We start from the raw sequence: 11,581 nt of genomic DNA, 5'->3' as shown, positions 1-11,581 counted from the left end.
ACTGAGCCACTGGCCTCGCTTTCTTTTTGTAGTCTCTCTCTCTCTCTCTTCTTTGTCTTTTTCAGCTTTCCCTATCTTCCATTCTCACTCTCTACTCTCTAAATTTACACTCTCCTTTTCTCTTTTCCTGTTAAACGAATTTCATATGTAAAAACTTTTTATTTATACAGAAAAGACCCACTGTTTTTTAGCATCTTCTCCTTTACTCCTATTTCATTTCAAAGCTTACTTTTCCGTTAAAGTTACCCATTTCTCAAGTAGGGTTTCTTTCAAATGCTCACTGTTTGAATCTCGTAGCTTGGTGATGGAATCAATGGGTGTCACGGCCAAGAATGTGTTTCTTTTTCTGTTTATGATCTTGCTGCTCTTTGGAGGTGTCTCCCCAGCTCCTATTACTTCTACTACACCTGGAAGTGAGTGTTCGTTTCCTTTCATTTGATCTGATTTTGCTCATTTGTTTTTCATATTTTTGTTTGCCGACATTTCTTTTCTCTTGCAGGGATTGTTAGTGGATTCTTTTCAAATGCTGTTTCTGCTTTTATGAAATGGTTATGGTCTCTCAAAGCCACTACTAAAACAGGTCTAGATCTCTGATTCTCTTGCTCACATTTTCTCCTTATTTTCAGTGGATTTGAACATTGGTATACTGACATTTTTGTATGTAGCCATATCTGGCCGTTCCATGATGAAGTTTGAGAGTGGCTATTCTGTGGAGACGGTGTTTGACGGGAGCAAGCTTGGGGTTGAGCCTTACTCTGTCGAGGTTTTGCCCGGTGGGGAGCTTCTAATTTTGGACTCTGCTAACAGTAACATCTACAGGATATCCTCTTCCCTGTCTCTATGTGAGTTCTTTTCATTTGATCGATTCGCCTGGTTTATCCACTTTGTTTTGCACTGTAATTTCTACTGTATTATTTACCACCCTTTTGCCCCTACCCATAGTCCGTTTTTCAAACTTTATTGGGGTTTTGATTGGTTTGTTGTTTTAGGTCTCACTATTAACTTCAACTTTTGTAAAACCAGAATCTACTCCAGTAAGTGGGTGCTTAATATTGCCCAACCTAGTAATTAAGTGTTTGAAAACCAATTTTTGCTTTATTTTAAGTTAAATTTGTGTGCTTAAAAACGCTGAATGCAACGGATTGTAGAAGTTGTGTTTGCAATTAGGGAATTTGAACCGTGTTGTTTAATATGGCAGGCACTAGACTAAATAAATTTTGCACTTGTTTTCTAGTTGCCTTGGAGAGATGAGACATGTGAATAAATCTGCAATATAAAATATTGCAAGTTTCTATATTTTTTGGAAGACAGTTGTGTCATGTGCAGGCTTTTGTGTGCATATCAATTATGTTAAAGTTGTATTCTATTTAGCATTGGGGAGATTGGATCTAGAGAATGTTCATATAAAATATAGAATTTTTGTTATGTGGGAAAAAAAGGTGCCTTATAGATTATCACAAGATAATTGCTTGCACAGGCTTGATCTTGTATGAATAGGTCTTTATGTTATGAAAAATATTCTTTATATGTATCTATCATGATACAGGATTAAAAATTAGGTAGAGAAAGCTCCATTGCATCTTTTTCCATATCGACTAGATAAACAAAACTTAACCTTGATATAGGGTAATAAAACACTTGTTCAAAGTGAGATTTTTTACTTTATAAAGGCCTATTCAGTTTTGCACCTGTTGTACTTCCTGTCTGTCCAACATAAAAACTACATTAAATTGAGCTTATGATTTCAAGATTTAGGATGATTATATAGATGTTTAAAGATGCTCTCTGTGCATGAATTTCTGTTCTTTTCATACATGAGAACGAAGTGTTATGTTCTTTCCATGACAAGTCTTTTAATAGAATTATGTTGCACTGCAGATAGCAGACCAAAGCTGGTTGCTGGATCCCCTGAAGGATACTCTGGACACATAGATGGGAAGCTCAGAGAGGCAAGGATGAACCATCCCAAGGGGTTCACAGTAGATGATAGAGGAAATATATATGTTGCAGACACATTGAATATGGCAATCAGGAAGATAAGTGACGCAGGTAAATGTCGATTTGTGCTTTTCATGGTAATTCTGAGTGGGTTTTGAAAACCAACTGCAGAACCAGGTTTTGGATGCATCACCAGATAATTGTTATTGTTGTTTTAGGTTATTTTAGGTTTTGGAAACTAAAGTTTGGACTGAAGATATTGATAATCTTCTTTTAGGGGTTACAACAATTGCTGGAGGCAAATGGAGCCGTGGAGGGGGTCATGTAGATGGAGCAAGTGAAGACGCAAAGTTCTCTAATGATTTTGATGTGGTTTATGTTGGAAGCAGTTGCTCTCTGCTAGTTATAGATAGAGGAAACAGAGCAATCAGAGAGATCCAACTCCATTTCGATGACTGTGCTTATCAATATGAAAGTGGGTTTCCCCTAGGTAAGCAAGCTTTTCCATTGTAATTTTATGTTATTATTTGGTCAATAATAGTAATAGATGATTAAAGTAATAATTTCATCATTGCAGGGATTGCAGTGCTTTTAGCTGCTGGCTTCTTGGGTTATATGCTCGCTTTGCTACAGCGAAGAATGGGAACAATTACTTCTTCTGGAAATGTAAGTTCTTTTTTTTTTCAATTGCTGATTACTTAGCTCCAACTCTATGTAGGACAATCGTCCGGCAAAATTCACACACTTGCACTTGTGATTCTCCATTGAATTGCTTGAACCCAAAGTGTTACTGCTGGACTCCGATATTTCATTTTTCTTTTTTAGCACTTGGAGTTGCATGGTTCTATATAATATTTGTATATGTAGTTTGAAGTAACCTCTTTGGACTTCATTCTTATGTGAAAAGAGAATAAACTTGTAAGCAAACATGCAGTAAAGTTTCTGTTTCTCAGAAATCAAGTACTTGAGGACTGATTGATTGGTATTCATTCATTTCTCAATATGTATGGCCAACTCCTGTGATTGTATTAACATTGAACATTTGTCTGTAGTCTCAAAGACATGCTACTTTTTATTGCATATTATTTGGTCGAGTTAGGAATCTTAGTATATCTAAATATAATGAAAATTCTTTTAACTTGTGAAGGATCAGGATGCAATCAAAACAAGCATCGTAGGAAATCCATATGAGAAGCCTCTTAAATCTGTGAGGCCACCTTTAATCCCAACTGGAGATGAACAAGAGAAACATGAGGAAGGCTTCTTTGGATCCCTTAACAAGCTTTTCGGGAATGCTGGGGCATGTGTTGTTGAAATTCTAGGAGGAATAGTTCCTGGTTTAAATAAGACACCACCAAGCTATCAATATCAAAACCATCAGCAGAAACACTCAAATACTTGGCCTGTACAGGACAGCTTTGTGATTCCAGATGAAGATGAACCTCCTTCAATTGAAACCAGAACCCCAACACCAAGAAAAACCTACCCATTCATGTCAAAGGATGCAGAAAAGATGCATCAGTGGCGACAGGGTCGTGCATTCTATAGCGGGTGGGATGATGATCATCAGCAGCATAACCAGAAACAGCAGAACCATCACCAATATCAGTCCTCCATACCACACACATTCTATGAGCAAAGCTATGAGAAAACCAATGAGATTGTGTTTGGTGCAGTTCAAGAGCGCGATGAGTCTGCAGTCATTAAGCCTGTTAATTATGGCGATCCCATTTACAGTGACCGGAATATTCGCTCCCGAACCAATTATATGGGCTACGGTAATGGGTATTGATCATATACAAAGATTTTGGTGTTAACTTCATTTGGCTTTGATATTAGTCCTTAAATATTTAGGATATAGTATAGGCATAAAATTTATTTTTTGAGAATGGAAGAATTGGTCTGAGCTGCTGTAGTGCCTTGAAAAGTTTAAATTAGATATGGTCAAAATATTATAGACCTGTTGCATAAAATGGCACTTGAATTATAACTGGTGGAAGAAATGAGGCAGTGTTTTTCGTTCTCTGATTACCATTCTTGGACAGCTTCATCTCTTCTAAAAATTTTCTTATATCATCAGCTAAATTAGCTTTCACTGCTTCTAGTTCTATGATTACCATTTTTTTTTATCCAATCATGATTTTAGATTTGATTTTTTACTTGTGTTGGGAAAACATGAGTAAATTAGCCTATATGACATTTATTTTATTTTATTTTTTATCTTTTATAGCAACTTCTTTCTAGCATTTATGAAATGTAACAAAGCTTCAATAACTATTAAATTTTTCCTCTTGTACCATTTTCTTTTATTATTTTGAAAATAAAATATATATATATTACGCATTTTATGGTAGGATTTTTTTTATATAATTGTAGAAAATATAAATCCTTATATTTAGTCGGCTTAATTCAAGAATATTATGTGTTTGGTGACATTTATTCTAGGGAAAAGTACAAAAATAAACCTTGTGGTTTGAACCATTTTTAACCATGAACCATGTGGTTTAAAAGTTTACAAAATGGTAACATGTACTTCAATCCGTTAGCAAATATAAGCATTTCTGTCTAACAGTGTTAAAAATGCTGAGGTGGCAGTTAAAGTTTAAAGGGTAATTTTATCCTTTCATATATCCTATATTTTCTAATTTATTATATTTTTAAAATTTTAAATCTTACCCAATAGACAAGTGACACCTCATCTTTCCCCTCTCTAATCTCTCCTCTTCTCTCACCTCACCATCGATGTTCATCTCCTTCGTCGAGACATCCTGAAATTCTCAATCACCGGTGACATAATCTCAAGCCCACTTTTCCAATAAATTCCCGCAACCAAAAAAATCTGAAGTTGTTCCCACTTCTCTATTATCCGATCAACAGCAACAAAAATCAATCCCTTTTTCCCAGTAAATTCCGCCTCAACAGCACAGGGCAAGACTTGAATTCTTTGATAAAAAATCAATTTATTTATGACAGAAGAAAGGATAAATAATTTCCAGAAATATAATTTCCAAAAATGTTTTTGTTCTCTTCTCTTTCTTCTGAAAACACAGAAGATGATAATGGTTGTTTGCAAAAGCGGATTGAGATGGAAACTGTTGCATATGAGAATCATCGTCTCGGAGATGATGAAGATGATATGAAAGGAATCAGAATTTCTCTTCTTTATCGTCGTCTTCTGGTGATTGAATAATTAGAGAGGTGAAGATTAAAATTATGAAGAGAGAGCTTGAAAAATTAATGGAGAGAGTTGAAAAGCAAGGTTTGACAACCAAGGAAGTTATGGTTAATGAGTTTTGAATCGTTCTGTTAAATCTGATGATCAATTTCATCCTTCGATGCGAATTCGTTCATTTCTTCGTTAACCGGAGATATGAATGATAGCAAACAGACCATAGTCATCATCAACGTTTTAGAAGAGAGAGAAGAGAACAACGAAGAAGAAGAAGAGAGAAAATGTCAAAAATGACCCTCTGACTTTTTGACCAAGGTTGCCACATCATTAATTTTTTAACGGTATTAAAATTTTGACTGCTTTTGCTAACGGAACGTACCACATGGTACCATTTTGCAAACTTTTAAACCACATAGTTCGTGTTTGAAAATAGTCCAAACCACAAGGTTTATTTTTATACTTTTTCCTTTATTGTAATGACTATTTATTATAGATTTTTATGCAGACGAAATGAATATATTTTCCAGTGGGTTTTTTTATATTTGAACGATTTGTTTATAAGATCAAAGGCTCCAAAACTTGTATCCAAATTCATCACTCAAAGTTCAATGTTATGTGGAAAAATTGGATAATGCGTTTTACTTGTCGGTGCGCATTTTGATGCCATTCAATTAGTTAACGGAATGTTTAATTAGTTATACGTGTCAGCGGGTCATAGCTCAATCATTTTCTGTTAGAGGTATTCCCTAGGTGTAACAACTATAAGTTGGATTTTATTGTATTGAATGAATCAATTCTCTCTTCTTTCCTTTTGGGCTTTGTTTCTAGCATCTTCAATAGTGTTTGGTTTAATTTTAAATTAAAATTTAAAGAGAAAAGACTAAAAAGCATAGTAATTTCTCAAATTAAGAAGGGCTTTTTTTTATCTTTCTTACTATCTTCTTATTTTATTTTTTATTAATAATTTATTATTGACGAATCTTTTAGTAAATATAACAATAATTAACAATTTTAATAATAAAATAATAAATAAAAGTTAATATAAAAAGTATTATTGGAGATGATAAGTATTAGTCACTCTTAAATCACTAATATTGAAATTCTGTTCCACCCTTTTTTCTGAATAAAATAATTTTTTTTCCTTTAAAATAAATAAATAAACTAGACCTCACCGTTATGATAACACTTCTACTTAAAAGAAAACCGCATCTCTCCTAATACTTGGATGAATATTATTATACAGCGGCGAATATAAGATTGGTTCGTTGAACATAAAAAAAATTATTTTGCTAAATTGAACTTGCTCAAATTTATTCTTATATCATCTGAGTTATTCAGAACCAAATTTTTACGTATCAATGTAAAACTTCTCAAAATTAAGCTAGATTTTGACTACAAAAGTAAGATTGAATCGTTTTAAACAAACTTAGAGAAATTTGTCCTATCATGTCTTAATCATGTTGGATTTTGTAATTAAATATAAACTCAATGAGTTATTTAACCACTCTGAACTTTAATTAATAGAAGACATGTGATTGAATAATGGTCGAAAACTATCCATAGCAGAGATAGTTCCAACAGCCGGAGGGCTTGTCTCTACCCATGTTATTAGGATAAATTACACTCATGATCACTAAATATTACCCCTATTAACAAGTCAGTCAAGTTTACCTAATCTAATATATAAGTCACTCTCCTTAGGACAGGATGCTTTCTCAACAGGTGCATCCTGTAGGAATTGAACCTACGAATTCGCCAATTCAGTACTAGAAAGAGGAGACTAACTCTAAGAAGACCGGAGCGAAAAGAGAAGAAAGGTTAAGCGAGTATAGTTGAATGTTAGATGGCAATGGAAAAGGCATACATTATATAGATATACTCCCTTCCCTTCCCATGATGTAAAAGTTTTTCCGTTTTTTTAATTTGTGTTTTTTATATCCGTCTTTGTATCTCTTGTACAGTTATTGAATAATTTTATTATTATTATTATTATTATTATTAAAAACATATGACCCTCTATTGCAAAGTTGATAGATTTGATAGTCTAAGCACTGTTTGACTGATTATAATAGATACAAACTTATTATAATCTACATTTATCAATCATCATTAAATTTTATACTTCATCCATTCTCTTATATAAATCATTTTAGATTATTTTACATAAATTAAGAAATACAATTACTATAGAATAAAATTAATAAATATACATTGGTTAACCAAAAAAAATCTCGCTCATATCATGAATAAAGAATAAATCTTTGGATGTTAAAAAATACATGGATAAAGATAAAAAAAAATTAATGCTTAGACAAAAAACTAAACTAAAAATTCTTAGAATACTAGAGTAACTTATATTTGAAAAAAAAACTAATTTACTAGAATTAGAAGGAAATGAAGGGAGTATTAGGAAGGTAATGTTAGTAGGAATAAAGTTCAGTAGCGTTGGCTATAATTTACCCAATGTTATTAGCAAGTGGATAGAGCTAGAGAAATTTTATTATACGCCCGGCATACCACCTCTCAAGGGTGAGGTGGTATGCCTGAACCACTTAAAATTTGACGTGTGTCAAGAAAATATCTAATTAAAATTAATTAGAAACTAAAAATTTCTGTGGGAATGGAAAGAATTTCCGTGGCCAGCAGTCCCACCCATAGAGGTGCAAACCATCTGCGAAAGTGAATAACCACTTCTGTCGGCGGTGATACACTTACGAACAAAAAAAAAAAAAAAACCAAAAATTAAAATAATAATTAATCACTTTTGCTTCGTTCACTAATATTAGGTTTTTTTCTGCTGCAATCATAGAACTTGTGCAGCTTTTAGATAATACACTTCATAATTAACACCCAACTCCAAATCATCAAAGGAGAACACAATACATTCTTTGTGGTAATGGTGGATATATGAGAATTTATACAAAAATTACAGCAAATTCCATTCCAGAACCAAAATATATTCTATTCATATTCCTTGTGAGTATTTGGATGAAATTGAAATCGAAAACTAAGGTTGTTTTCCTTGGATAATTAAGGGGTTCTTACTCAAAAGAAAGCAAGGATTTGGCAATTTACTGAGGGTTGTCAATTGGACCTCACTAATATCCCTATGAATTTGAATTATTTCTTCAAAATTACTTTGTGGAGTTGGCTTTTGGCAGAGTTAGAAAACAGACTAGCGGTCGCCGGAACTTGCTTCTTCGTTTTGCCTCGTTTGCTGGGTGGTTTACTTCGAAAATATAGGAGAAAAAGAAAAGAGCAGTCGGATAATGATAAACTGAGTTGGTGGAGGAGAAGAACGAACTGGTGGTCACCGGATGGAGATTGAATGAAACGGTGATGGCGACCTGCGAAGTAAAATGAACGGAAAATTCATTGTCTGCCGGCGATCTTGTTCTGAAAGTGATAGAGGGTAGAGGTATGAGTTGAGAGAAGATTTGGTTCTGGATAGATCCAGATGCAAAAAAAAAAAAAAAAAAAAAAGGAACATGAATTGCAGAAGGGACGTGCAGCGTGAAGGAGAAGAAGAGCCTTTAATCCTTATCTTTCTTTGCCTTATAATTATTTTTAATGATTTTAACACACGTCAAATTTTAAGTGGCTCAGGCATACCACCTCACCCTTGAGAGGTGGTATGCCAAGGTTCTTCTGCCTGTTCGTCTCTTTAAAATATATTTGTGTTGGATCATCGATATTTCTCCAGTTAGCAAGCTAGTTGAACCTAGAGATCACAAAGTCGGTGGGAATTTTGTAAACCAAACATATCAACATTACCAGAAACCATCTCAGTTGAAAATAACATTCCTTTCCTAGACTATGAAAAGTTTCAGAAAAAAACGAAAATCTAAACACAGAGCAAAGACTGACTACATCATCTCCTCTTAACCAAACCCACAGTCTGTCTGGAGGATTCTTTAGCCACCTCGGTAAATCCCATGATGTTTGATTGTATCATATCATCTATTTTACAGTGGTAATCCAGCATTTGATCCTCTTCTCCTTGGTTGAAGATCTCATCCTCTGGGTTTGATAATTGCAGTGGGGCATTACAAGTGATCAAATCATTCAGATCAGGATACTGCTGTGACTTTTCCATCTCATAACTATTTACATCAGAATCAAGTAAAGAAACAATGTCTTTGCTTGAAACACGAGTATCTAAACCCTTGTTTGAAGTTTGAGAACCTACAGGGTTAATCCTAATAAGCATAAGTGACATATGAGACAGGCTCAACATTAAGAGCCTCCTAAGAAGATCATAAAGCCTGGAGCTAGCAACTGCGCTTCTCATGTCGAAGCAGAACATCAGTACTGGTTTCACCGCATTGATTAGGCAAAGCTTCCATGTCCCGTTGGATCCAAGAGGAATACACCCTTCCTGTCTATAGAGTTTGGTTAGAGGAATAAGTAATCCATTAATTGGAATCAGTACAGTATAAACAATCACACTGGAACTTACACTAGGAGTAATGTAAGCACGAATCACAAACCCAATGGCAATCCCGAGCAGGCAAGAGAAGATCAGTCCTAGTCCCAAAAACCAAAATGAAACCATCCCCAGTCCTGCAAAAATATAAACAACAAACGATTAGGAACTCATAATTGTTATTGTGAGGAGGCAGCAGCATAAGGTAATCCCTTTTAGTAAAAACTTAACCGAGCAACAAAAAGAAACGTAAAAAGATCATCAGTCTAAACAAAAATGCACAACTAGGAAATAGAAATAAGAACACGTTCCAGCCAAAGTGAACCATGAAGATTAATGAATTTTCAGTTGCACACACAACACAAAGATCATCTAAATTACCAACAATCCATATTCAACATCAGAATACAGAGAAATTAGGTACCTGATTGAGAACTTGTTGCACAATCATCTGGCTTGAGACCAATATGACGAACTAGTTGATTGCCGTGATCTGAAATTAGCAAAGCACATTCTTGAGGAACAAAAGCCACTTCAAAATCACTAGAGAATGTTGCATTTTGAGCAGGACCATCCTGATTCCCTGTACTCCTGGAGTATCCTCCAGCAATGGTGGTCACTCCTGCAAGTAATTACACAAATAACTAAAAGCAATTACAAACACCCAATTCTAACAGAAATCAATCCCACCAAAATCGAAGTACCTGAGTTGGTTATCTTTCTTATGGAACCGTAACGACCGTTAATCCTATCAGCAACGTAGATATTCCCTTTAGCATCAACTGCAAAGTTCTTCGGCTTATTGAACTGAGCAGAATCCAATGACCCATCGGACATTCCGGCAACCCCATTCCCGGATAACCGATGAACAACACTCTCTGCATTTATTGGAAGAAAAAAGAAATACTAAAAGGATCCCTAAAATGATTTTAGTAACAAAGGCTAAAAAGTAAAAAGCAATTACCCTGAGAAATTGGGAACTGTAGGGTAGAGAAAACACTACGGAAAGAATCGAGGACGATGAGATCGGAGGATCCTGGTCGAGAGAGGACTGCATGCGGATTTATTTGGCGTTTGTGGCCATCGATCACTGTTGTTACGGTGTAGCCTTCTTCCAGAATGAGGCCCGCTGACACTGAAGATAGTTAAAAATAAATAAATAAATTATTCCAACTCCGAAAAATAATAAGAAGAGGAATGTTCAAAAATATTTTACCATGGGTCCAAGGTAGAGTCAATAGAAGGAGGAAGAAGACGGGAGGGAGAGAAATTAGATGAGAGGCCATTGAAGATAGAGACGGAAACCCTAGTCAAAGCTGATGATGGTGATAGTATTTAGCTTGGAGATGAAGGGGCTCTTCTCTTCTTCTCTAGTCTTGGACTTTTTTTTTTCAGCAAACATATTTAAAGTTTAGGGTAAATTTAAAAAAAAAAAAAACCCCTCTGGTTTAACTTTTTAAAAACGATAGAGGTTTTTTTCTTTTTAAATACAGGACTATGGTTTATTCCGTTACATTACGAATTTGGTAAAAATACCGTTTATTTACTGACGTGACTGAAGGGTAAATATGAGTTTTTTAAAAAATTGGGATAAATTAAAAAAAAACATGTGGTTTCACTTTTTTTTAAAAAAAAAAAGATTGTGGTTTTTTTCTTGTCAAATACAGAACTGTGGTTAATTCCGTTACACTATTTACGGATTTGGTGAACATGCGCTTATTTGCTAACGTGGCTGAAGGGAAAATATAGGTTTTTAAAAAAATTTACCAATAGATTTTTTATAATTATTTTGTAGCTACAATATTGACTATAAAATCTCACATGAGCGCAAATCTCACATGGCCGTTCAATGCCTTTTCTAGACAATTTTTTGAAAACCCCATATTTGCCCTTCAACCACGTCAACAAATAAACGACATCTTCACCAAATCCGTAAATAGTATAATGGAATAAACCATAATCCTATATTTGAAAAGAAAAAAAACCACAGTTCTTTTTCTGGAAAAAAAAAAGTGAAACCACATGGGTTTTTTTTTTGAAATTTA

At 34.4% G+C, this 11,581-nt stretch overlaps 2 protein-coding genes across 5 annotated transcripts; one reads left to right on the top strand and one right to left on the bottom strand.

The window, feature by feature from the left end:
- LOC136218158 (uncharacterized) lies at positions 1–3,969 on the top strand. 2 transcript variants are annotated; one of them, XM_066004921.1, is made up of 7 exons: positions 1–413; positions 500–580; positions 666–842; positions 1,879–2,049; positions 2,216–2,428; positions 2,516–2,604; positions 3,092–3,969. In XM_066004921.1, the coding sequence occupies exons 1-7, from the start codon at positions 305–307 to the stop codon at positions 3,728–3,730; spliced, it is 1,479 nt and encodes a 492-aa protein (XP_065860993.1). In that variant the 5' UTR covers positions 1–304; the 3' UTR covers positions 3,731–3,969. The 2 variants fall into 2 exon arrangements, with proteins under 2 accessions (XP_065860993.1, XP_065860992.1); XM_066004920.1 differs by having other exon boundaries at positions 3–413; positions 3,086–3,969.
- A 4,911-nt stretch (positions 3,970–8,880) lies between these two features.
- Positions 8,881–10,918, bottom strand: LOC136218157 (uncharacterized). 3 transcript variants are annotated; one of them, XM_066004917.1, is made up of 6 exons: positions 10,753–10,918; positions 10,501–10,671; positions 10,241–10,414; positions 9,961–10,158; positions 9,570–9,673; positions 8,881–9,488 (listed from the first exon to the last, which is right to left on the bottom strand). In XM_066004917.1, exons 1-6 carry the CDS (start codon positions 10,820–10,822, stop codon positions 8,982–8,984), a joined length of 1,224 nt encoding a protein of 407 aa, XP_065860989.1. In that variant the 5' UTR covers positions 10,823–10,918; the 3' UTR covers positions 8,881–8,981. The 3 variants fall into 3 exon arrangements, with proteins under 3 accessions (XP_065860989.1, XP_065860990.1, XP_065860991.1); XM_066004918.1 differs by having other exon boundaries at positions 10,501–10,665; XM_066004919.1 differs by having other exon boundaries at positions 9,248–9,492.
- Between the last annotated feature and the right edge of the window lie 663 nt (positions 10,919–11,581).

This window comes from Euphorbia lathyris, chromosome 2 (assembly GCF_963576675.1).
Source record: "Euphorbia lathyris chromosome 2, ddEupLath1.1, whole genome shotgun sequence".
NCBI lineage: Eukaryota > Viridiplantae > Streptophyta > Magnoliopsida > Malpighiales > Euphorbiaceae > Euphorbia > Euphorbia lathyris.
This window is presented reverse-complemented; position numbering and strand designations above follow the sequence as displayed.